General features: G+C 42.2%; 1 protein-coding gene across 2 annotated transcripts; it reads left to right on the forward strand.

Annotated features, from left to right (window-relative positions):
* The first annotated feature begins 1,830 nt into the window (after nt 1–1,830).
* On the forward strand, nt 1,831–27,534 carry ptdss1a (phosphatidylserine synthase 1a). Of its 2 annotated transcripts, XR_007195522.1 has the most exons (14): nt 1,831–2,352; nt 2,933–3,024; nt 3,317–3,361; nt 6,632–6,756; nt 9,896–10,054; nt 11,969–12,120; nt 12,405–12,546; nt 16,580–16,692; nt 17,360–17,425; nt 23,649–23,748; nt 24,873–24,941; nt 25,186–25,252; nt 25,927–26,741; nt 26,885–26,898. XR_007195522.1 is itself a non-coding variant. In XM_048261452.1 (13 exons), exons 1-13 carry the CDS (start codon nt 2,177–2,179, stop codon nt 26,016–26,018), a joined length of 1,398 nt encoding a protein of 465 aa, XP_048117409.1. In that variant the 5' UTR covers nt 1,831–2,176; the 3' UTR covers nt 26,019–27,534. The 2 variants fall into 2 exon arrangements, 1 of the variants encoding a protein (XP_048117409.1); XM_048261452.1 differs by having other exon boundaries at nt 25,927–27,534.
* The last annotated feature ends 218 nt before the right edge of the window (nt 27,535–27,752 follow it).

Below are 27,752 nucleotides of genomic sequence, written 5' to 3' on the forward strand. Positions count from 1 at the left end.
TACAACAACAGGTAAGCAACAGCTAAGCTTTTGCAAGAGCTAAGCCTATTTTACGCAAATACTGTACCTTCAAATGGAGAGAACTGAAGTCAATAGACACCATAGGCTATTTTTGAATAGTTGTTCCAAATTAAATGTTGCATTATGCAGGTTTCATTTAGCCTGACGAGCCAGACCCACATAAAAATGTAGGGTCTGGGCACTCACTGTTGGCAGTGCTCAGTCCGAGGGGCGGGATAATCGGTTGTCTTTCAAATTCCCTCAGCACAATAGGACAGCTATGAGTCGTGTCACGCTTTTCGGCAACAGCAACATCCATCTTCTTTGTTTTCAAGTAGCAGGGAATTCAAGCCAAATCGTTGCAACTCTGCCTTCAATCATTATGTTAAGCCTGCCTAACGTCTCTATACACGATTTGATTGGACTGATAGAAATTTAATTTTTCCAGCTCACAAGACAATGTAATTTGCTGCCGCTAGGGTGCGTCTAGATTTCTAGGCTAGGTTAAATTTGAAATGACTTGATAAATGAATATACCTATGACATTTGTGTGTGTGTGTGTGTGCTTGTTTGTATGTGTTTGTGTGTGTATGTGTGTGTGTGTGTGTGTGTGTGTGTGTGTGCAGGGATGTAGTGGTAAAATAAGAGGTGGGTAAACTATGAATTCTGCGATCTAGGTGAGGTGGACTGTGCCATGCGGTATCAGATTTTTTAAAAAAGGCATTCAGAACATGTTTGATGATGGTGGAGGTTATTGTACAATGTTTATAACAATACCAATGGTATGAAATGGTTCCTAGAGTGTTGATGAGTGTACATATTGGGAATATAGGATAATATTGGATAATACAGTGTAATTTCTTAATGTTAAAAGTGAATAAACTCTTTTGAGAGGTGGATAAACTGAGGTGAGTAAACTCTTATTTCTGAAATTTCAGAGGTGGATAAACTATGTTTACTTGCGTTTAGCCTCCACTACATCCCTGTGTGTGTGTGTGTGTGTGTGTGTGTGTGTGTGTGTGTGTGTGTATGTGTGTGTGTTGGCCACAACCTCTGTATTTAAATCGATATCTGTATGTACAGTATGTGCCTATAAATCTCTCTGTATGTTTATCACTATGCTAAGCCAACTAAAACTGTGTGTGTGTGTGTGTGTGTGTGTGTGTGTGTGTGTGTACGCACTCAAGTTGGAGGGAGGTTCTGTCCTTTTGTGCTGTATCTGTGTATGTTTGTGTATGTGTGTGTGTGTGTGTCAGAGAGGGCCACAACTGAATATAAGATGTGAGCTTCCACCCTCTACTTTACACATTGGTGGAAGCTTACACACACACACACACACACACATAGCTGTAGCCTACCACAAGTCTTTTTTATGCTGCCTGTGAGTCTGTGTGATTTTTTGAATGTGTGTGTGTGTTTGTGGGTGGTGGGGGCTGAAACACAACACAATAACCACAGATGTTTGTTATAGTATGAGCGAGAAGAGGAAGCAGAGTGTCTGTTGGCCTCCCTTCCTCCACCACTCATACACACACACACACACACACACACACACACACACACTCCTCCATCGCTCAATAAAACCCTGCTGTGACCGCGTGCTTTTCCACATATCTACTGTCACCATCTTCAGAACTGCCAGGTGTCAAGTCTCACACAGACACATACACACACACACACATCAAGGGGATGGTAGCATGCGAACCCCTTGTTGTTGGTTGTGCACGTGCAGAGTGGGAGAGCTCATGTGTAGGCTATCTCTGGCCGTTATTCTAAATTAGCCTGTAAATCTAAACTGTGGGGGACGGGACCAACTGACCGTGTCCTGGGAAATTACCCTTGATTGTGAAATCGTGAGGTAGACTGGCAGCCCAAGTTTGTTTGACCTATTGGGCTTTCCATAGTAGCGGACGCCCTTTCCACACACACCAATCCTAGTCCAGCAAATTTTCACATTGAACTGTGCTGCACCCACTCCGTCGTTTGTTAACTCTTTTCATGCCGGTTATGAGGACAGGGCTCTGACGCCGTTACCTAAGCCACAGATGTTTGTTCATATCACATCGCTTTACCTCACAACGGAAGGGATGATTTTCGGATTAGAGATCAGACATTAGATCACCCGAGAGACGCAGCGAGCACCGAGAGAGAGAAGACCCTCTCCCTGCCTGCGACTATGGCGTCCGTCTACGGAACCCGGACCCTCAATAAGAATGATGTCAACTACAAACATTTTCGCATGATCAATGAGCAGCAAGTGGAAGACATTACCATCGACTTCTTTTATAGGCCTCACACGATAACCCTATTAACATGTACCGTACTAAGTTTAATGTACTTTGCCTTTACAAGGTAAGTGAAGTTGGCCGAAAAGCTAAGTGGTTAGCTAGCTAGCGGTAGCTACATCATAGGATGCTGTCATTGAACCGTGTCGGGCTAATGCCGTTAGCTGGCTAGCAAGTGTCAAAGCTCAGGAAGACTAAGCACCTAACGGGACAGTCCCGTTCTATGACTAGCGAACATTTCCTAATGTCTTACAGCATTCATTTGAAATCATACATGGTGAAATTAATTTGAATGAAGCCCACACACTTTGTTGATATAAGATATATTTATGAATAGTTGCACGTATGCTAACAATGTAAACATGACTGGTACCAAGGCAAGCTGGGGTAACGTTAGTGTAACGATTCTAGTGTAAGTCAGTCACTATAGTCTTTCGTTCAAAAACCAAAAAGTGTCCAGGGTTAAAAATCTCATTGTGGATGTCCTCACACCAGAGGCAGATTATTTTAGCATAATAACGTTAAGCGAAACTGGTTAACATTATAGGGAGGGGCTGAAGTCATGTCATGACATGTGATGTTGTGGACAGGAGGCTATGAATGGCGTAAACGTCACAGAGTGTGTAAACTTTCTGTATTTTTATCAGGGATGACGGCAATCAGGATAATAACCTGTGGATTGGCCTCATCGTGGTCGTGTCGTTTTTCCTGGTCATCAGCGTCCTTGCCTTCCCCAACGGTGAGCACGCCAGATGTGCGCACAGATGTGAAATGAGCTGTGCTAGCATCGCCTGCTAACTTCCGCCAGACCAGACAGTAGCCACAGCCACAGCCAGCCTCTCCTCAATGGCTGGGCGGCTGCACACAATACACAACAACCCTGATAGACCTCTGCCCATTAACACAATCTCAAAATGTGTTGGTCACCATAGAGAAACCAGGACGTTATTTTTGTAGTCACTATTGAGGCCTTCACCTGTGTGTTCCAGACAGGAAGTGATGTCGGTGGTGACTTCTCTCTCTCTCCCCAGGCCCCTTCACCAGACCCCATCCGGCAATATGGCGCATCGTCTTTGGTGAGTAGAGGATATATAAGTATAAGTATATACTCTTTTGATCCCGTGAGGGAAATTTGGTCTCTGCATTTATCCCAATCCGTGAATTAGTGAAACACACAGCACACAGTGAACACACAGTAAGGTGAAGCACACACTAATCCCGGCGCAGTGAGCTGCCTGCATCAACAGCGGCGCTCGGGGAGCAGTGAGGGGTTAGATGCCTTGCTCAAGGGCACTTCAGCCGTGCCCTACTGGTCGGGGTTCAAACCGGTAGCCCTCCGGTTACAGGTCCGAAGTGCTAACCAGTAACTATTAAATTAACAGCCGTTTACACCAATAACGATAACTATTAAACTATTAAACTAACAGCTGTTTACACACTGCAAAAAAGGAAATCCAACCAAGTGTTAATAATCTTCTATTAAGATCAAAGAATCTATTTGGTATTGTTTTTAGTATGAAAAGTACGACGGAGTATTAGGGCCACACATGAAGAAAAAAATATTTTTGCCATGGCGAGATTAAACTCGACATGTTGACTTTAAAGTCGCCATGTAGACATTAAACTCGACATTTCGATAATAAAGTTGAGATGTCATGTCGACTTTAATCTCGACGTGTCGACTTTAAAGTCGACATGCTGACATTAAACTCGCAATACAGTTTAGACATAGCATACACAGTTTAAGATAGCCTACACTAACACACAATATGTTACATGAATAATGGGCTTCAAATCAAATAGGTGTTATTTCAGATAGATTGCAGATATTCAGATAGATTGCGTCTTGTCTGTTAACTACTCATTGCCGTCATCGTGAAGTGCTGTATCTCGTGGTTGGAAATACCATGCACTATGCTGTTTAGGCTATATAGCTAGAATAATACATGTATCCAATGATATAATGTTTCTATACAAATGCTATTTCACTCTGTTTTACGTGGGTAAGGCCACCGCACATTCAAATAACTGCCCTTCATGAACCACAGGCCGTCACTCTCCATAGGTTAACTAATTTCTCTAAAACTGCTTTTCCATGTCTCACCTGCAATAAACATAGGAAGCTATAAACACAGGTATAGCCTAAGCATATATACTATTTTGATCCTGTGAGGGAATATGTGTGCATGTATACTTTATTTATGCACTATGTGTGCATATGTGCGCATGTAGGCTACTAGTACATGGGGTGGTCGGGAGGACGACAGCTTCATTCGTCCCTAGACATTCAGCAATAGGCTGTTTTGCATCCATTACAAACAAGCAATGTGAAATTCTAGGATTGGGGAGAGCGCCTAGTATGCCTAGTCTAGTGCATAAGCATGAAGTTGAACCTTTAGATGAAAAACACTCTTTAATAATAGGCCTACAATAAATAAATAAACCGCTAATGACGTTTAGGCTACTTTTGACCATCGCATTTATCGCCTGTAACTCCGTGATAAGGACCTACAGGAAAGTATTTGGCTGAGCAACGGAGGTTAATGTTTTATGTTTTGTTCACATGATATAGGCCTATGTCTAATCATTGTTGCGGTCGAAGAAAACTGGAATGTTTAATTCGTCCTCCCTTTCAATTGTCCCGAGCGGTCGTTCTCTCTCCAAACTAGGCCTTTATTCTCAAAATGTTGAGTTTAATGTTGACACGTAGAGATTAAAGTCGACATGATATTTCAACTTTATTCTCGAAATGTCGAGTTTAATGTCGACATGGCGAGTTTAATCTAGTCATGGCAAAAATATTTTTTCCTTCATGTGTGGCCCTAATACTCCGTCGTAGAAAAGACTTACCTAGTGCTCTCCCGTTTTGGCTTAATTTAAGAAGACCTTGACTTATTTTAAGGAGTCTTATCAAGACAAATTTATTCAACGCACTGGCAGACAAATGTCTTAAAATAAGTAAAACTTTTCTTAAATTAAGTCAAATGATTTCATGAGAAAGCGCTAAGTAAGTCTCTTTATACTGAAAACAATACCAACTATTTTTTTTTAGCTTGATATTAGGGCTGGGGCAACGCGTCGACGTAATCGAAAAAATATGCCGACGCAAAATATGACCGTTAAGCATAATGTGTGTCGCTAAATATTTTTCATTTTACACCTTCAGTGTTTCCCATAAATTGACTAATCTGTGGCTGGGGGCCACGAAATCATTGAGCTGTGCTTTTCACGCACGCAGCCTTTTCTTGTCCCGGCCACTCTCTCTTGTAAGAGCCCGCTACCCCTCCTCTGCATGTGCATTTAACAAAATATTCAGGATTGTTGAAGGATTGTTGTTGCCACATAGAAGCATTGCATAGAACGCGGCGGGCTAAATTGCTATTAAATCCGCTTAGCGTCGTGACCATGCTGTGCAAATTTGTTCAAAACTGCTGCATTAAAGTTAACTCTACTTAGTTTGGTCTCCTCAATGTACTGTGTTGTGATGAGACCTTAGCAAAGTTATGCAATCAAGATTATTATCTCAAAGCTAACGTTAGAATACTGTTTGGATGTTGAGTTTAGCATGCTTACAGCTGTTTGTCAATTTCGTTATTCATGCAGGGCTCATTTTATTGACTCTGACACTGAATGTTTGCAAAATCCCGATGTAAATGGAAAAGTGTTTTCCAAGACTCAAAAGTGCTTGTCCCAAGGAGAAGTACGAACCGTTATTTGAACTAACTACGTTATAAATTGCATCCACACATCAGCAGCGTTTTAACTGTGTTAATGTTAATTGCAAGGATTCCCTCACAAACGTTGTCTTAAATTGACAGGCACTCAATTAGACCTATACACTACTGAACTGAACTGAATGCTACCTCTGACTAAGAATGCATTACTTTGCACTTGTATAGTCTTTATTTTGGAATCTTAAGAGCAATAAACATATATTCCAATGTTAAGGAATTCATGTTTTTTTCATTCAGATATGTAAATCAACATGTATAAGTTGCTATTAGTCAATTAATGGGGAGATAATCAAATCGAAATCGAATCCGACTGAAAAAATGAATCGTTAGATTAATCGATGCATCGAGAAAATAATCGCTAGATTAATCGTTTAAAAAATAATCGTTTATCCCAGCCCTACTTGATATAAGATTAATAACACTTGGTTAGATTGTGTTAGATATCAGTTTTTGCAGTGCACCAATAATGATAACTATTAAGCTATTAAATCAACAGCCAGTTCTGCTGTGTTGGCTGTTTGGCACACCGCTGAGGTGCTCTCACACCATTTAACTCTCTGTTTCTCTTTGCCTCTCTCTCTCTCTCTCTCTCTCTCTGTTTCTCTGTTTCAGGGTTGAGTGTCCTGTACTTCCTCTTCCTAGCCTTCATAATGTTCCTGAACTGGGGTCAGGTGAAGCAGCTCATGTTCTGGTTCGACCCAAACCTGCGCTACGCAGCCCGAGAGGCCGACATCATGGTCAGAACCACACGCATTCTCTTCTTTTAGAACCACACGCATCCTCTTCTTTTAGAACCACACCCATCCTCTTCTCTCTTCTCCACCTCTTCTCCTCCTCCCTCTCCTCACCTAATACTGTAAGGAGGGAGTTTAACCATACAGTATGGATATAGCTCTACAGTTTAATACAGTATGGATATAGCTAGTGCTGGGCGGTATGACCAAAAATGTATATCACAGTATTTTTCAAAATTCTTACGGTTTCACGGTATATGACGGTATTTTTTTTCCATGCATAATCAGATGTTCACAGCATTTTCTACAGGTTGAGAGAGGAATTGCTGCAGTACATTGACTAAGGATGGTCTATTTTACTGTCATGATGTAGAATAACTCCACACTAGTGGTAATGCAGTTTTGCATGGCCCCAGAAAATGATGCTGTTTACAAAGACCCACTCATGATTCTAATGAAGAATCTAATCAGAATGCAAAGACAATTGCATTCAAAATACAGAACTTTTACTGTGCAAATTTCACAAACATCTTAAAACCAATACAAAAAGTAGTGCAACTTGCAATAATTATACTTTTTTGAAAATTATACAATTTAAAATAAAACTTCTCTGCTGATATGCTTACTCTGTCAAATAGGCCTATCAGAAACATGCCTTATTGTTATTGTGTGGTTTACATGACGTTAGTGGTAGGCTAACGTTAACTTCATGTGGCCTGCCATGAGCTTCGGTTCGGTTCGCTAGGCAAAACATTAACAAAAAAGTTAGTTTTGGTGCACTGATGACAGTCAGGATCATTTCTAACTAGCCAGCTAGTATTGCTCAGTTCCTGTCTATAACATGCTTTACTTGCTACCTGGATAATTTCAGCGAATATTCTTAAAGTGAGATGAATGATAAGATCATTAAAATTCACTGTGTTCGGTGGGTTGCTAACGAACGACATCACCTACTAGCCAGCGGTGGTGTAGTTCACAAAAACTCAAATTCTAAAACTGATAGTTCCAGTCCTTGATTGTTTATTGGCGGAATCGCGTTTGATGCCGTTGTAAAATGCAGCATAAACATACACTTTGACCGCATTTCATTTTATATTACTGGCTGCGCTACCATAACTTGATACAAAAGTTAAAGTAGCTGCGTCTCGACGTTGCTTGGCAACCATTCAGATAGAGCAAATATATTTCTTGGTGGAAGAATGATTATGAATAAATCATTACATTTCTCGTTGCTGTGCCTTTACTTTATGAAACTTTGCAAGGTATTTATAGTAACAGTTTTAGAAAAGCAATAAGCCACTCGAGTTAGCGCGTCGTGCCTAATAACGCCCCTTAGCTGTTGTAGAATCAGTGTAACCTACGGTCTCTCTAGGCTTATTGCTTAAATATGACATTTGCAAAAGTATGTGAACCCATGCAGTTAATTTCTTGTAGCACCTCCTTTTGCAACCACCACTTCAACCAAACGTCTTCTGTACCCATTAGCCACTGTGTCTCACATCTGGTTCTGCGGATTTTTGCCAAATCCTTCTTGCTGAACTCGGCCAGTTGAGAGAGGTTGGAGGGACCACTAACATGCACTGCCCCCATCAGCCAAAACGTTTCTATGGAATAATAATAATAATAATATAATAATAAAAGCTTTATTTGTATAGCACCTTTCATGCCCCCATCAGATCTGGCCAAAACATTTCTATGGAATTGAGGTCTGAACTTTGACTAGGCCAATCCAGAGAGTGAATTTGATTGAGGGGAAGATCACACGGTAACAGAGTTACACTCCCACTAGATTTTTTGGTGCCAATCAGCAATTAATGAACCAAAATTTAAGAACAATATTTTATGTGCCTACATGTACTTAAATGTAGGGTTGGGCACCAAAAGGCCGCTTAAGTCTAGGGAACCATCACTTGACATTATCGCTAATTAAGCTGCTCTGACAGGAGGTTGCCTACTAGCACTGTGAATCAAAACACTCCCAACACCGGCATATGTAACATGTTTAAAAACGAACTAAGGGGGAAGACATCAAATTTATTAAAGCATTTGAGAACACACTGGATAAACTTTAAAGCAGAGTTCCTTGATGTTAGATTAGAATGCAATTGCTGTTGTCCATGACCAGCATGACCTTGCAGGGCCATGGCAAGGTGTTTTTTAACATGTCAAGTTATGACAAGCTATCTGCACTGGATAAACTTGAAAGCAGAGGAAAGTTTGGCATTGTGTGTGCATCCATGCCAAGCTGTTTTTACATTTAAAGTTATGGCAAGTCATCTGTAATTAGAATTATGCCTAGAAACAATGAAACTACAGTTATAGATAATAAATTGAATATATAGTTCAATTTAATGTTCAAATTTGTCTTCAATCAAAAAAGCGATTTCATGCTTTCCACCATTGGTTTGCCCATTTTGTTTTAAAAACAGGCACAGATTTGGCACCGGCAAAATTTTAAAAGTATCGATTTAGCAGCGGTATTGGAAAAACCCAAACGATACCCAACACTACTTAAATGGTCTGGTGAAATTAAATCTTTATATGATTTTAAAGCCAGAAAGTTCCCGGTAACGGAGTAACAGAAAATGACTTTTACCATAAAAGTCAACATCATTAAACATGCGGCTCTCAAACTATAACATTAAAAAAACTCATGTAGAAATGTTTCTATACTTGTTTCCTATAATATGACCAAAGATTTTGTGACTGTGACAAGTTTTGACGTACCTCTCTAAGACATATAGGTTTCATAAGTCATGGAACGGAGTTACAAATGTTCCTATTGTTAAAACAAGATTTAATTGTGTAAATTGTTCCCAAAAATATATGAAATTAGTGTGTGTGTGTGTGTGTGTGTGTGTGTGTGTGTGTGTGTGTGTGCGTGCGCGTAAATATATGAAATTAGTGTGTGTGTGTGTGTGTGTGTGTGTGTGTGTGTGAATGCACCCACAGCCCCTCTGCCTCAAACACACACAATGCACCCACAGCCCCTCTGCCTCAAACACACACACTCTTGTATACGCTTGTGCTGATGTTGGGCTCTCACACACACACTCTGGTACACACTGGTGCTGATGTTGGGCTCTCTCTCACACACACACTCTGGTACACACTGGTGCTGATGTTGGGCTGTCACCCACAGGAGTATGCGGTGAACTGTCATGTGATCACGTGGGAGCGGATCCTGAGCCACTTCGACATCTTTGCCTTCAGCCATTTCTGGGGGTGGGGCATGAAAGCCCTACTCATCCGCAGCTACGGCCTCTGTTGGACCATCAGCATCACCTGGGAACTCACGGAGGTACGTACACACACACACACACACTCACACACACACACACACACACACACACACACACACACACACTCTCTCACACACACACACACGTCACCATTTAGATTTTAAGTCGAAATCAATCGAAATTACATCTCAATCTCGAACTTCGAACTCAAAGGTAGACTCGACAATATAGCCACACCCCCAATGTCACGTCCAGCATGTATGCCAAGATGCAAATTTGTAAAAGCAATGTCATTTTTAAAGGAACGACATTAACAGTAACGTTTATAATGTTCTAACCGGTTCCCCTTTAGAGAAGAGGCCTTGGAACACTGGAACAGGAACCAAATAGAATGTTTTTGCTCAGAATGAACCGAAATGAAAATCACTCTCCTTTCAGTCCCTGGTGTTTAATGTAGGACTGGGTAGAGTCATACATACATTAATGTAGGACTGGGTAGAGTCATACATACATTAATGTAGGACTGGGTAGAGTCATACATACATTAATGTGGGACTGGGTAGAGTCATACATATATTAATGTAGGACTGGGTAGAGTCATACATATATTAATGTAGGACTGGGTAGAGTCATACATATATTAATGTAGGACTGGGTAGAGTCATACATACATTAATGTGGGACTGGGTAGAGTCATACATACATTAATGTAGGACTGGGTAGAGTCATTAATATGGGTCTGGGTAGAGTCATATATACATACATTAATGTGGGACTGGGTAGAGTCATACATAAATACATTAATGTAGGACTGGGTAGAATCATACATACATACATTAATGTGGGTCTGGGTAGTCATACAAAACCAGGGGACTTGGGACTTGGCTTCTTTTTCTGACAAGAGAAGTTGTGCAGACCGCTTTTTCAGTTTTTAAAAAGTCTGCCGTCGTTTTTGTTCCAAAAAGCAACCAGAAGCATCTTTTTGTGAAATGCAAAGTATCCACTTGTGATTGGTCTGCTGTCAAAAACAGAGATGTAGGGCGTTTTTCCACTAGAAGCTGAAACATTTGTCAACTTTCTGAGCTGCAGATAAAGACTTCTGTTATCACGTTGTAAAGGAAGTCGAGGACGTTTTTGAAAACACGGTCTACTCCATGGGACTATAATGTAAAACACGGTCTACTCCATGGGACTGTAATGTAAAACACGGTCTACTCCATGGGACTGTAATGTATAATGTAAAACACGGTCTACTCCATGGGACTGTAATGTATAATGTACAGTAAAACACGGTCTACTCCATGGGACTGTAATGTAAAACGTTCTACTCCATGGGACTGTAATGTAAAACACGGTCTACTCCATGGGACTGTAATGTAAAACACGGTCTACTCCATGGGACTGTAATGTAAAACGTTCTACTCCATGGGACTGTAATGTAAAACACGGTCTACTCCATGGGGCTATAATGTAAAACACGGTCTACTCCATGGGACTGTAATGTAAAACACGGTCTACTCCATGGGACTATAATGTATAATGTACAGTAAAACACGGTCTACTCCATGGGACTGTAATGTAAAACGTTCTACTCCATGGGACTGTAATGTAAAACACGGTCTACTCCATGGGGCTATAATGTAAAACACGGTCTACTCCATGGGAGTATAATGTAAAACGCGGTGTACTCCATGGGACTATAATGTATAATGTACAGTAAAACACGTTCTACTCCATGGGGCTATAATGTAAAACACGGTCTACTCCATGGGGCTATAATGTAAAACACGGTCTACTCCATGGGACTGTAATGTAAAACACACGCCGCAGCTGCAGCTGGCTAATATCAGCAGCCTATTATCTGTGTGCTGTTCATGAATAAACAATCAGAAGTGCTGTATTCAGTTGTGATATGAGCTATATATCCGTTTGACCCTGTTTTTTCCGTGGTGTGTGTGTGTGTGTGTGTGCAGCTGTTCTTCATGCACCTGCTGCCTAACTTTGCGGAGTGCTGGTGGGATCAGGTGATTCTGGACATCCTGCTGTGTAACGGCGGCGGGATCTGGATGGGCATGACTGTGTGTCGCTTCCTGGAGATGCGCACCTACCACTGGGCCAGCATCAAGTAACCACACACACACACACACACACACACACACACACACACACACACACACACACACACACACACACACACACACACACACATACGCACATACATACGCACATACGCTGTACTGGGCCAGCTTCTACTTACACAAGCACATACTGTCAAACACACACGCACACACACACAAACACACACACTACTGGGCCAGTATTAACATACACAAACACACATACTAACACCACCTACTTAACCCTGCTGTGTGTGTGTGTGTGTGTGTGTGTGTGTGTGTGTCTGTTTAGGGACATCCACAGCACTACGGGAAAGATCAAGCGTGCTGCGCTACAGTTCACCCCCGCTAGCTGGACCTACGTTCGCTGGCTTGACCCCAAGTCCTCCTTCCAGCGTGTCGCGGGGGTCTACCTCTTCATGATCATCTGGCAGGTGTGTGTTTGTGTGTGTGAGATATGCTTGTCTGACTGTGTGATATATATTTGTCTAACTGTGTGTGTGGCTGTGTGTGCGCTATCCTGGTAGTCTGTTCCACCTGCAGGCACTTCATACACAACCACACACACACATATATGTTGGGGGCTGCTGGACATGCAATGTGGTTTTGTGCTTACTGTTGTGTGTGTGTGTATGCATGTCTGTATGTGTGTGTGTGTGTGTGTGTGTGTGTGTGTGTGTGTGTGTGTGTGTTGTAGGGTCGGGGGGGAATGTGTAACGTTCTAGTTCTTAGCTTGAGACTGGAGCTTTGTTCAACTCCAATGCGCAGTTTCATTAGCAGCTCTGGTGGAAACCTACGCGTGGTTTTGGGTGTGTGTGTTTGTGTGTGTTTCAACGGGCATTCTTCTGAGACGTTATCTTCAAAAGATTAGTAACTTATCTGTGCAGTATCTCACCACAATTGTGTGTGTGTGTGTGTGTGTCAATAGTTGATCTGTCACGCTCAGGTGATGAAGTCGTGCCTAAACTGAAGCTGGAAACACGGGTAAATTTGTACTGGCGGTAAATAAATACCACAAATATACAGTCGGATCTGGTCAAATTTTATTGATGGTTAAAAATAAGAAAGTGTCTGTAGGGATCATGTAACGTTACCAGCCTATCAGGGTAAATCCCACTGAATTGATGTCATCTACAATAACTACCACTGAGTGAGTGAGTGAGTGAGCCACCCGCAGCGCTCCACTGTCTTCCACTATTAGCGCTAAGAATCTGTTGCTATACGCTTCATGTGCCACTCCTAGCTTATTTCAGGATGACTGCATAAGCATAAACTGATAAATAAATAAATAAATAAATCGAGATCTGTGGATCTGCATTTTCAGGGTTTCCGTGGGGTCATAAAAAGTCTTAAATTTGATAATAAGAATTTTAGGCCCTAAAAAGTCATAAAAACGTCCGGATTTTCCATACAAGGTCATAAATTACATTTAGTGTGTAAGTATAAGTGTATATATACTGTTTTGATCCTGTGAGAAAAATTTGGTCTCTGCATTTATCCCAATCCATTAATTAGTGAAACACACTCTGCACACAGTGAACACACAGTGAGGTGAAGCACACATTAATCCCAACCACAGCGGCGCTCAGGGAGCAGTGAGGGGTTAGGTGCCTTGCTCAAGGGCACTTCAGCTGTTCCTACTGGTCGGGGTTCGAACTGGCAATCCTCCGGTTACAAGTCCGAAGCCTTAACCAGTAGGTCACGTCTTAAATTCATACGCTCGTTTATTTATTGGTTGTACCATCGCCTTTTCCACACAAGAAAATGTGCTGGCTCACTGCCAATGTTTTCTTTTACAGTCTATGGTAAAGCGTTGCACCAGAAGCGGGTTTCTGTAAAATTCTGGTGATTATATCCATTAAGAATGAATGTTGTTTTGCAGTAAGATACATATTTTATGTCAGTGTGCGCAAAGCATGCCTCTAGTGCTTACCGTAGCCTATGTGTCTTTTCTCCTCTCCGCGCACACACACACACACACACAGCTTTCAACCTGCAGCTGTCATGTGTGTGATGCTGTGACCGCAAAGCAGCAATAGGCTACTATAATGTTAAGTTAATTTGCTGAAATGCACCTTTTGAAGTTTGTGTTGCTACCCAACCTAGGCTGTGTGTAAGTCATAATTTAAATCATAATGGTCATAAAAAGGTTTAAAAAAGTCTTAAATTAGACTGACTGAACCCTGCAGAAACCCTGGCACACACACACGCACACCCTGCAGAAACACTGATTTTATATTCACAGGCTAATAGTTCTCTTTGAAAGTGTCCCGCAAAGCCTGCTATTGTAATCCGTCCCACGACACCGTAACGGAACACTATACACCGCAACGGAACACTATACACCGCAACGGAACACTATACACCGCAACGGAACACTACCACGCTACTATTTACATGAGACAGACGGGTGCACATCTCCACACCCATCCGTTGTGGTGGAATATCACAAAATCATTCAGTCACACACTCAACTCTGTCTCACACACACACACACACACACACTCAGCTCTGTCTCTCACACTCACACACACACACACACACACACACACACACACACACACACACTCAGCTCTGTCTCTCACACTCACACACACACACACACTCAACTCTGTCTCTCTTTCACACACTCTCACACACACACACACACACACACACACATACACACACACACACACACTCAGCTCTGTCCCTCACACACACACACACACACACACACACACACACAGAGCTCTCTCTCCCTTTCACACACACACACACACACTCCCATTTGACAATCTGACACCACCTTTTAAAACTCTGGTTACTATGGTAATGAAGCACTTACCCTTCACTTCTTTTGTGTGGTGAAGAATGGACAGCTCTCTCTTTCTCTCTCTCCCTCTCTCTCACACACACACACACACACACACACACACACACACACACACACGCACAATAAGAATGGCAGTGACCTCTTTCTCTCTGTTGTTCTTGTGGTTCCCACACTCTCAGATCTTCAGAGAGAAAGATAGAGAGACAGACAGAGAGAGATAGAGATAGAACTAAAGAGAGAGAGAGAAAGAGAGAGGGAGAAAGAGAGAGATAGACAGATAGACAGATAGAGAGATAAAGACAGGGAAAGATAGAGACAGAGAGAGAGATAGAGACAGAAACAGAGAGAGAGAGACAGAGAGAGAGAGAGATAAAGAGAGAGAGATTGTGTACTGTAACAGAGATCATCATCAAATGAGGTCCAAATAATCATCAGGTAGTGACCCACACACACACACGCACACCTGAACTCTCCTTCAGCATATTCTACACACACAAACAAACACACACACACACACACACACACACACACACACACACACACACGCACACACGTACGCACACACGCACGCCTGAACTCTCCTTCAGCATATTCTACACACACACACACACATGTACACACACACACGCATGCCTAAACTCTCCTTCAGCATATTCTACACACACACACACACACACACACACACACACACACACACGCACGCACACACACATGAACTCTCCTTCAGCATATTCTACACACACACGCACGCACGCACGCATTCCTGAACTCTGCTTCAGCATATTCTACACACACACACACACACACACACACACATGCCTGAACTCTCCTTCAGCATATTCTTTACAGTCAGATACATCGTAATAGAAAAAGCAACAACACATTTCATCTAAGATTTTAGGGACTTTGCATCACGTCAAGCCTGTAGCTGTTTTAAGATCACTGTAACCTACAACCTCCTCAGACGTACACACCTGAAACACACACACACTACGAGCGTCATCTGTTTAGCTCGCCTCTAGCCCGCCTATATCAGATACACCGATGTGATTGGCTCCCCGCCATACAAGTGGTAAAAGTAACATCATTACTCATTGCCAGAGTTACTCGCTGAGCAGATTCAAATTGTGCTCCCACGAGAACTCTGGAGTTTCCAGGGTAGGGGCATGCTGGTCAGACGGGAAATGAGAAAGTGAGACAATGCTGCTAAGTGCCCTCAATGAGGAAGTCACAGAACGTCTCATCCTCAGACCTTAACCCTACTGTATAATGAACTCTTACATCACACAGAAGTGGCAGTCTGAATTGGACCAATGTACCAACATTGGTGTGTGTGTGTGTGTGGGGGTGTTTGCAGAGGGTGTTGGGTTGTGGTGTTCTCATGGGTTGGACTGCAAAAGAAGAAGTCAAAATGAGGAAATAAACTAATAATAAATCATAAACCCTCTGTGTGTGTGTGTGTTAACCTTTAGTACAATGTGTGAGTGTGCATGTCTAGCTGTTTAGATATATACAGTATTTAAAATAGCATTTTTTGCACAATCCCCATATATGTTGCACAGAATGCGCTAAGTGCAGAAGGAGTTTGATGTTCAACATCTGATCTCTCTCCCTCTCCCCTGTGTGTGTGTGTGTGTGTGTGTGTGTGTCAGCTGACAGAGTTGAACACCTTCTTCCTGAAGCACATCTTTGTGTTTCCAGCCAATCATCCCCTCACATGCGGACGCATCCTTTTCATCGGGGTCATCACTGCACCGACCGTCCGGTACGCCAACACACACTCACACACACACCAACACACACTCATATACACACCAACACACACTCATACACACACCAACACACACACACACCTACACACACCACACACACACACACACACACACCACACACACACACTCATACACACACCAACACACACTCACACACACACCAACACACACTCACAAACACACCAACACACACCACACACACTCATACACACTCCAACACACATACTCATAGACACACCACATACACACCACACACACTCACACACACACCAACACACACTACACACACACCAACACACACTACACACCACACACACTCATACACACACACTCATACACACACCACACACACACCACACACACTCATATACACACCAACACACACTCATACACACACCAACACACACTCATACACACACCAACACACCCTCACACACACATCAACACACACCACACACACTCATACACACTCCAACACACACCATACACACATACTCATATACACACACAGACAGCTAGCAGTTGGTTAGGTGATGTTTGCAGTAAGTGACATAAAATGTTTTAGCCTAAAAAAACGTGTGGCATCGCTTAGAGCAATGGGCATCTCTGTGTGTGTGTGTAAATCAATCAACCCCTCTCTCTCTCTCTCTCTCTGTGCAGGCAGTACTACGCCTACCTTACGGACACCCAGTGTAAGAGGGTGGGAACCCAGTGCTGGGTCTTTGGGTGAGTGTCTCAAGCTGCCCCTCACAACCTTGTGTGTGTGTGTGTGTATGAGTTTGTGAGAGTGTGTGTGAGTGTGTTTGTGTGTATGAGTGTGTGAGTCACTCCAGCTGCCCTTCACAACCTGGTGTGTGTGTGTCTCAAGCGGGGATTAGAAACGGTTCGAAAAAACAAAAACCGGAACCCTAGGAAACGCAATTTTTGGATGAGCGCAACCGAAAACGGGAACAGAACCAAATTCAAAAACGCTATTTAAAATTTTAGATAACCGGTAATAACGGTATTTATCGTTCCGATTAACCTTTGTTTGAATATTATTCAAAAGTCCATTGGCTCGTAAAGTCACCTGAAAGGCACAGTGATCCCTAGACCCCTTATAGCAGTGGTGGTGCTCAACCTTTTTTCAGTGATGTACCCCCTGTGAAATATTTTTTCAGCCAAGTACCCCCTAACCAGCGCAAAGCATTTTTAGTTCAGAAAAAAAGACTTAAAACAGAGCACTGTGCCATCAGTGTCTAATTTATTAAACTTTGGAACTGATAAACACATCAATTCAAACATTTTAAATTTTAATAATCCATGACAAGCAGACCCATTGGGCAGTGGGGAGTTACTTTTAGTTTCCGTTTTGATGCCCCATGGCATCTGGAAGCAAAATTATAAACAAAATTATGAACTAGACGCAATTTCCTGAATTCTGGTCCATTTTAACAGGTTGTTAGATAGACTACTTCTAAAAAAGTAAAACTATTGATTCAATGAATAATTCGGAACCAGCTTTAATAACCTCATGATATACAGTAGGCCTAGTTAACCTTGCATGCCGTTAACGTTTTGGGCCAGTCTGAATATCGTGAGCTTAAATATTGTTTCTGAAGTTCATTTGCTGCGCCGTCAGCAGCCTTGGCCGCAGTTCCTGAATTCCCTTTTAACAGGTTGTTAGATAGACTACTTCTAAAAAAGCTATTGATTTCCCAAATATTAACAAAGTAGCACCTTACAAAACTGTTATGTTATTAAGGTTTGGCGCGTGTTTTCCCAAATATTAACAAAAGCTTATGTGTGTGTGTTTGCTTATGTGCATTACAGTAGGTGTGTGTGTGTGTTTGTTTCCATAGTGAGTGTGAGGCTTCAGGATGCTGGCCCCTCTCTCAGCTTTCTGTGTGTGTGTGTACACAGCATTTGCACTACAGCACCACGTCCTGCTATTATTAGACCAACCCCCACACACTACACATACACAACACAAACACACACATACACACACACATACATCCCACATACACACACATACGCACATGCAACAATAGGCAAAAGGTTTGACAAGCTACACATACAAGATCATTATATAAAAATATGTGTGTGTGCAGGGCTCTTCTACAGTCGCATTTTTCACTCGCATTACGCGAGTAAAATGATGGCGTCGCGAGTGCAAAAAAATATTTAGGGCGACTGGTGCGAATGACATCTAACCATGTCAATGTTTGTCTACAAAATACACCGCAACATCAAGAAACATTACTGGTGCAAACCATAGAATCACGTCGCGAATGCAGCATAAAAACTACACCTCCCATCAACGTTAGCAGTTTCGCGTTGTGACTCGCTAGTAGTCGCTTCTATCAAATCCAAGAGCACGCAGAAAAAGTGGAAAGTTAGACTAGCCAGCCAAGATGCAAAGATTGAAGAAATTAGTTCTTCTATCCACCGAATTCACCGGATATCATAGGAACAGGATGAGATTCTGAGAATGCAGTGAGAGAAGGAAAGGTAACCTAACATGCCTTTTAGCCCAGTTGGCGTATTTGCTGCAATATGCAAAATATAGCTGTAGCTTAACAGGCACAAAAGTAGCTTCCCGTAATACTCCCATTTTATTCAAAGGTAGAACGCTACTGACAACTCCAGGCTTCCACGCGATGCTTGTTTGTTTACACCGAATAGGCTACAAGCTGAAGTGCAAAACAAAAAAGTAGGCCTAACGTTAAGCCTACTGCCCCCATCAATGCAGATATTTCAAATAAAAAGGAAAAAGTATAAAAAATATATATATCCTTGATTAGCCTATGTTGGGTTTTGTGGAAGAGAAATGGACTGTTTTAGTAGTAGTATTAGGCAGTATGCAGTCAGATAGGTCACCATGGGCATATTTGGATTAGCTACAGATGGATTCACAAATAAATAAATTAGCCTACATTTGGCAGGATACTTGATATACAGGCTAAATGCAAATATGGCAATGTATTATACTATTTTACATTAACAAAATGTAGGAAAATAGAACAGACTGAAAATAAAGTAGGCACTGATCTTTAAAATCCCATTTCCTGTAGCCTAAATGTTGTCAGTCATTCTTAATATTCGCAATTGGTACACTGGCATTGCTGCAGTGTAATGTTAGATTATGTTTAAGGGGCCGTTTATACGAGAACGATTGCGAAGGAAGACGAAAAAATATTTTATCATAAGTGCCTTTCGTTTACACGGCGACCCCGCCATCGGGGCTTGAAGACGCAAAAATCTGAAGACTCCTTCCAGAGTGTAGAGTTTTGAAGACGACCGGGTTATGTCTCCGTCTAAACGGCTAAACCAAAGATCCTTGATTACCTCTCTGGCTAAACTGTCAAATTAGAATGTCTGCGTGGCGTACGCACTGGGGTTCTATCACACCACCACCCAGCGGTCTAGAATGCATATCCAATCGAATATCACATACTTTCGTGCGTCTTCATATAAACAAAGATTTCCCCTGAGAATGCTCGTCTAAACGCTTAATAAAAAATGAAGACGCTAACGCCACTTCTGCTTCTCTTTTCATCGTCACCGTATAAACGTAGCCTAAGTTAAGTACAGAACTGACTGTGCTACCCAAATTTTTGTCTGTGCTCCTACATTTTTTAACTTGGGCGCACAAGTGCTCCTGGAAAAAAATGTTAGTGTAGAGCCCTGGTGTGAGAGAGAGATGTTTATTACATAATTATTTACATCATTTCCAGTGGATTGATGAAGTGTAACAATGTTTGTATATTGTTTTTATTTGTTTTACTTTCTATTGTTCCTGTGAATGCTTTGGCAATGGAACTTAGGATATGTTGTGCCAATAAAGAATATTTTTATTTAATTTAATTTAATTTAATTGAGAGAGGTTGGGTTATGAATTATGAATGTTAACAAAATACTTTTTATTGTTTTATCGCAAGGCCTTTGCCTGTTTGTGTGTGTGTGTTTGTGTGTGTGTGTGTGTCTAAAGGTTGTGTTACCCACACCCCATGTCAGTTTGTGTTTCTCAGAAAACACATACACACTTTTTTTCTCTCCCGCTTTTTTTTCTGTTGCCCCCCTCTCTCTCTCTCTCTCTCTCTCTCTCTCTCTCTCTCACTCTGTTTTTCTCACCTGTACCCCCCCCCACACACACACACACACACTCCACTTCTCTCTCTCTCTCTCTCTCCCTCTCGCTCTTTCTGTTTCTTTATGTTCGATGTCCATGTCTCACTCTTCCTCCTCTCTCTGTTTATCTCTTAATAATAATAATATATTTATTTTTATAGCACTTTTCTAGACACTCAAAGAGGCTTTGGAGTTTTATACAAACTTATTTTCCTTCTCTCTCTCTCTATACTAGTATTGTTCAGTGTTTAGGCCTTTTTCCTGCCTCGACGTTTCCCCAGTGATTATTGTGATCTGCATTTGTCACACAGAATAGGCGTTAAAAAAAAACGAGCCCTTAAAGAACGATGTATGTGCTATTGCGGCTGTGATGACATGAGCTGTGACATCCGGCTAGAGACAGAACACTCGACTTCCAAACAAAACATTGAGAATGTCCTGTGGTCTTGTTACAACCTTGACGCATTAAGAGAGTGCTGGCCAGTGAGTGTGTATTTGACGGCACGTGTGTGTGTATGTGTGTGTGTGTGTATGTAGCCTAATATAGGTCTATCCATAATATAGCCATTGTTTTTAGGTTACATTGTCTGTATGGTGAAGTTATAACCAGACTTCTAGCAATGCAAAGCAGAAGAATCAGCTGGCAATTGATTGGAAATGACTGATTTTCCATCCATAGCCACTTAATGCTTATTCTGGCCTACAAAAGTGTGTCAAAGAATATTAAAATATATGAAATAAAATATATTTGAATTGGGCTGTTAAAATATGTTTGCCTATATGATTAGCCTACAGAGGAGAAAAGCAAACAGGTGTAAAGAATACTTTTGTATCCCTTTAAAGGGCCATCAAACATAAAAATGTAAAAACTTGTTACTTGAGTAATTTATTAACAAAGTACTTTTTTACTTTTACTTGAGTAGATTTCTCAGTTAGGAATATTTAGTTTTACATTTTTGAAGGGAGTACTTTACTTGAGTATGGATGTTCAGTACTCTACCCACACCTGGTCTGTAGTAGGATGAAGCCCATTGGTCTGTAGTAAGAGGAAGCCCATTGGTCTGTAGTAGGATGAAAGTAGACAAAATGAATGAGCTTTTAAAACAATAATATTTGGCGACTGATGTAAATATTGGGTAATTTTAATATATGGATGCATCAAAAACATGATAAAAACATGCATCAAGCATCAAAAAACATGCATTAAAACTGATAAAAACAAAAGCAATGTGACATAACACATCTGTCTCCTCCAGAGGGACATAGTGTTCATGGAGGGGCTGGCTTGTATGTGTGTGTGTGTGTGTGTGTGTCTGTGTGTTTGTCTGTCTGTATCTGTATCTGTGTATGCCTATGTGTCTGTCTGTGTGTGTGTGTGTGTGTGTATGTCTATGTGTGTGTGTATGTCTGTGTGTGTGTGTGCAGAGGCGCACCTTGTCAATAGGCAAGGCAGGCAACTGCTTGGTGCCCCGAGCCGCTAGGGGGGCCCCCGAGACCTGGTCTCAGCGCGTTTGCCGGTGGGACAAGCGAGAATTTCGTCCATAGATCTTGAATGATTGAGTGATTTTACGTGCTCCTGTCCTGTTGTACAAGCAGAGCATCTGTGCATGTATGCTATGGACTTCTAAACAGAGGATCTGTGTTCAAAAGAGTTCAAAGAATCCGTATAGCCTACATATTTAGGCTACTGTGGTAAACGTCAATCGAGGGTGCAAAGTGATGACGGATCAACATCAGAGTTTGGCATTGACTCAATAAAGTTATGGTAGACTAACGCAGTTCTGAACTCCCGGTCGGCTGAATGGGCGTATTACTTAAAAAATCAAAACTCCCTGTCGGCTCAGTCGACATGGAATTAAAATATCACTGAAACACCTCAAATTTAGGCTACGACATGGGTCGGCAACCGGCCGGCCAAAGCTGGAATTATTTGGCCCAGCCATATTATTCTGGCAGTCCAATTTATTAAATCTTTTATTTTACAATATCGATTTACATATAGCCTAGGCTATTCACCAATTAGACTGCGAGTGGGTGCTTAAACAAATATGAGAAAGAACACCAGAACGCACTGGATCCTGCTAGCTTTGCATAGCCCTCGTCCAGCGCTTCAATATTGCGCTTTTGTGCTTCTGTTTGGAGCAGTTAGGCCACCTTGAAGGTGCCACTGCGTTTTGTAGTGCGTTATGATATTCTTTTCAAGCAGCGACTGCGTTGTTGCATATCAGACACACAGGCTTTGCATTTGTGAAACCGGCTAAGATGAATGCAACATTTTCTTTCCATTTCTCTTTATAGGCCTAGCTATTTTTCTCCCAGCTTCAACTCCTGTAGTTTGCTTCTCGCTTCTACTGTCATTGTAACATTGTCAGGATGTGGGCCAACCAAGTAGCCTAATTAAGAATAAAAGACTTTATCCAAAGAAGTAATTAGAATAAGCCAGGCTCTGTGTTAAACTGTCCATCATCAATGCCACAATTATTGTAGCCTAGTGCCTCATGTTGTAGTGTCCACATTTACTGTTCACAATATTGAAAGGGGAGATAAAAGAGTTCATCAATATAAATGAATTACTAATTTTGGGTATAGGACCCCAATAAAACTTTATATTTTGTAAAAAGGGTTTTAAAGTAATTTACTGTATTAATTTACTGTAGTATTTTTTTAGTTATTTGTTAATGTTTTATTCTTATTCTTTGGGCTACATTTATATTTTCAGAATAACAAGATTTTTCATGTCCGATTATTTACAGCCTAACACAGACCCTAGGCCCCCACAGACTCTAGAATTGTGTGTGTGTGTGAGAGTGATATAACACATCTGTCTCCTCCACAGGGCTATAGCGTTTATGGAGGCGCTGGCGTGTGTGAAGTTTGGTCAGGATCTCTTCTCCAAGACTCAGATCCTCTATGTCTTCCTCTGGCTTCTCTGTGTGGTAAGAGTGTGTGTGTGTGTGTGTGTGTGTGTGTATGTGGTATGTGTGTGAGTATGTGGTATGTGTGTGACCCTGAAGGGATTTATTTTCTGTTCATTGCTTTTTGTAAGAGTGTTTCAACTTATCTCAGTAAGGAAAATAAATCAAGAGCCTATGTTGAGTACAAATATGTCTTCTGAAGGCTTAAACAGAGCCCAACCAAAAACTCCAATAAAATTTGTATCAACTTTGAGGGACAGCTATTACCATGCAGGATTATCCAGACCAAACGTGACGATTTTGCTACATACTATTCCTATTTATGTACCAGTATGCAAAATTTGAGCCTCCTACATGGTTTAGTTCTTGTGCTGTGGGCTTGTGAACTTTGACAAAAAAAAGAGCCAAACAAAATCGACACCCCCCTCCCCCTGTAAAACTGGCTGTATCTTGGAAAGTATTGATCTTACATAAGAGTAATTTTACAGTGTGTCTCCTGGGTAACATAGGTACACCTGGTATTTTTTTCAGAATTTTTTGAGACCTATGTGCGTGGGCCCTGGTTGAATTGACGTGGAATGACCCTATAACGTTACGGGCCACTTCAAAAGAGAACTATTGGCGTGAGAATATTAGTCTGTGAAGATACAACGCAGATCCACAGATCTCACTAGATTTATGTTTATGCAGTCATCCTGAAATAAGTTAGCAGTGCCACATGAAAGCTTAGCGACAGTTTCTTAATGGTAATGGCAAAAAGTGAAGCACTGCACCAGTGGCTATAGGCTATGCTGCGGGCGGCGGCTCACTGGTAGTTGTTGTAGAACTTTAAATCAGCGTGATTTACCCTTATATGCTGGTAACGTTACATGATCCCTACAGACACCACGTCAATAAGTATAAAAATTAGACCGGATCTGACTATTTGTGGTATGCTAGCTCTACCCGCCACAGTGGCTGGTAAGTTGACCAAATACACCCGCCAGCGCACAAAACTACCCACATTTGGTGGGGGCGGGTGGCTAATTTCCATCCCTGTGTTTGTGTGGTGTGCATATTTGAGTTTGTGTGTGTGTGTGTGTGTGTGTGTGTGTGCATGTGTGTGTGTGTGTTGTGTGTTTAACCTCTGTTTCTTTCTCTGGCAGGCGTTCATCACCTTTGTGTGTTTGTACGCGATGGTGTGGTATGCAGAGAACTACGGTCCCCGCCAGAAGGTGTGTGTGTGTGTGTGTGTGTGTGTGTGTGTGTGTGTCGGCTGATGATCATGATATTCGACTAAAGATGAAAGTCAAATGCTTCCATAGCAGAACCTCACTAATAAATGTTTATAACCCCTCTTTCTTCCCCCTCTCTCTCTCCCTCTCTCTCTCTCTCTCCCTCTTTTCCTCTCTCTCTCTCTCTCTCTCTCTTCTCCCCTCTCCCCCTCTCTCTCTCGCTTTCTCTCTCTCCCTCCCTCAGAGTTTTTCGGAGTGCGAGGATAGCGGTTACACAGAATCTGATGACTGGCCATCAGAGAGTTTGAAAGGTAAGAGGCTTTGTGTGTGTGTGAGTATGCGTGTGTGCCCGTGTGAGTGTGTGTGTGTATGCCAGTGTGTGTGTATGCGTGTGTGTGTTATAAGCTGGTGGGTGTCCTGTATGGCTTTATACTGCCCCCTGGTGTATGCACAGAAGATGCCCCTATCTAACTAACTAATTAAAAGCTCAGAGATATATGAAGGTGCTATGCCATTCAGAGCTTTGTAAGTAATAACAGAGGAAACAGGGAGCCAGTGCAGGTCAGTAGCTAACACAGGCCTGATGTCTCCCTATTACTGGTCAGCATCTAACACAGGCCTGATGTGCTCCCTATTACTGGTCAGAGTGTGACTATCCCGCTCCTCGCTCAGGTGGCTGTTCACTCAGCTGCTCCTCCGCTCAAATTCACGTCAGGTCGCTCCGCTCGATTTCGCTCCCCGCTCCACTTCAAAATCCTCCCGCTCCAGTGAAATCGCTCCACGCTCGCTCCAATTTAAAGGAGGGAGAAATAATCTACAAGCCGAATTGTCACCTTAGAAAACTTAAATCCCAAAGAACTAAGAGCAACGGCAATGTCACTCATAGAACGTGTATTGTAAAAGATTTTTTTTGAGAGCATATAACTATGTACTGACAAACGTGTGTGTGTGTGTGTGTGTGTGTGTGTGTGTGTGTGTGTTTCAGGAGAATTTGAGGCTGATGCGTGCTCAGCTTCTGTACGGCAGCGTTCCACCGGTTCTGAGCGGAATAAGAGTGTTAACGGGGTGGACAAGTAGCGCTGTGGAGAGGGACCGGCGTCGCTAGCGGAGATGGAGAGAACTAGAGGAGAGAAAAAATGAATGAAGGAGAGATGAAGAGACTCTTTGCACATTTAACCCTTTCCTGACCACACACACTCTCCTGACCACACACACTCTCCTGACCACGAACTGAGTGGACAAACCTGAGTGGACAAACCCACCGTGGAGAAACGGTATCACCACACACACACACACACACACTATACATATATATATGTATATTTGGACAAACATTGTACAGCTGTAGTAACAGTTACTTGCCAACATGAACTGTAGAGCACAGTCTGTGAGTGTCTCTCACTCTCACTCACACACACACACATACACATGCATTCACAGCATATCAGTTCTAATCTGAATATCAAACAAGACAAGCAAACATATATGGAGAATGTAGCAGTGTTAACCCTCACACACACACACACACACACCAGCAAGCACATACGGTGGGGATATAGCAGTGTTTCAGTACTTCACACTCACTCTCGTTTGCACATGCACACACGCACACACACACACACACACACACACTGCCGAGGGGATGGTGTGTATTGAGACATGTTCGCAAGGAAGCCTGTAGTTCATGCGTCACACCACCCTGCAGTACTGTCTGTCTGTCTGTCTGTCTGTCTGTCTTTATTGAGGGAGGATGCATGATCACACAACCCTGGCTGGGTCATTGTGTGTGTGTGTGTGTGTGTAACCATGGTGACCGCCCAGAGGGAGCAACATAGAGCTGCTATTGTTTTCTTGTGTTTTCTTTTCTTTTCTTTTGTTTACTGTAAATATCACCCTCTGTGTGTTACAGACTACTACTGTGTGTTCGGGCATCACACCAAGAGGTGTGTGTGTGTGTTGAAGTCGATCCTCTTGCCTTGTTTTGCCCAGCTGGTGCCCCCTGGTGGCCAGTATTGAAGTGTCCTGCGTTGCGTTGTGTTCCGTTGCGTTCTCTCCTTCTGTCATGTGTTATTTGAAGTTGATGCCTGCATGCCTTTTACCTGGGTCAGCTGTAGGACTCAACCTGCGTTACCTGTAGGAGTCTCTACCTGTTGGACTGACAGTGTAGGAGCCTCACCTGTAGGAGTCCTTCTGCCTGTTGTTGTTCTTACTAACTATGGATTGTATCATTTCAGTCTCTTATCCACAGAGTCGGTGTTCATATCCCAAACACACACACACACACACACACACACACACACACACACACACACACACACACACACACTCTCACACTCTATGCACAATTCACATACACCATATACACATTACATACAGACCACACACACACAGCACATAGAGCATACATACACACACACTCCAGGCACACACACACACACACACACACACACACACACACACACACACACACACACACACACACTCCAGGCCTGTCTGCCAAACTGTGTTACTGAAATATTTGTGTGTGTGTGTCTGTTTTATTTTCTCTTTGTGAAGGAGGATGTATTAAAGCACTGTACTTGTCTTCCTGTAACCTGTGCTTGTGTGTCTGCTGCCACACACACACACACACACACATACACACATACACTTTTGCTCCAGCTATTTACTTGTGTTAAGTGTAGTGTAAACATATCTGTCTGGACATCTGAGATGCTCATTTGTCATTCCTTTACATGCACACACACACACACACACACTATGGTCATCTCTGCACACACACACACACACACACTATGGTCATCTCTGCAC

The sequence above is a fragment of the Alosa alosa genome, chromosome 13, assembly GCF_017589495.1.
Source record: "Alosa alosa isolate M-15738 ecotype Scorff River chromosome 13, AALO_Geno_1.1, whole genome shotgun sequence".
NCBI lineage: Eukaryota > Metazoa > Chordata > Actinopteri > Clupeiformes > Clupeidae > Alosa > Alosa alosa.

Bases quoted from the DNA above. Each gene is read 5' to 3' on its own strand.
- ptdss1a (XM_048261452.1), top strand. From the start codon at position 2,177: ATGGCGTCCGTCTACGGAACCCGGACCCTCAATAAGAATGATGTCAAC. The intron at 17,426-23,648 runs GTGAGTGTCTCA...TCTCCTCCACAG, and splicing joins ACCCAGTGCTGGGTCTTTGG to GGCTATAGCGTTTATGGAGG. The intron at 25,253-25,926 runs GTAAGAGGCTTT...TGTGTGTTTCAG, and splicing joins GCCATCAGAGAGTTTGAAAG to GAGAATTTGAGGCTGATGCG.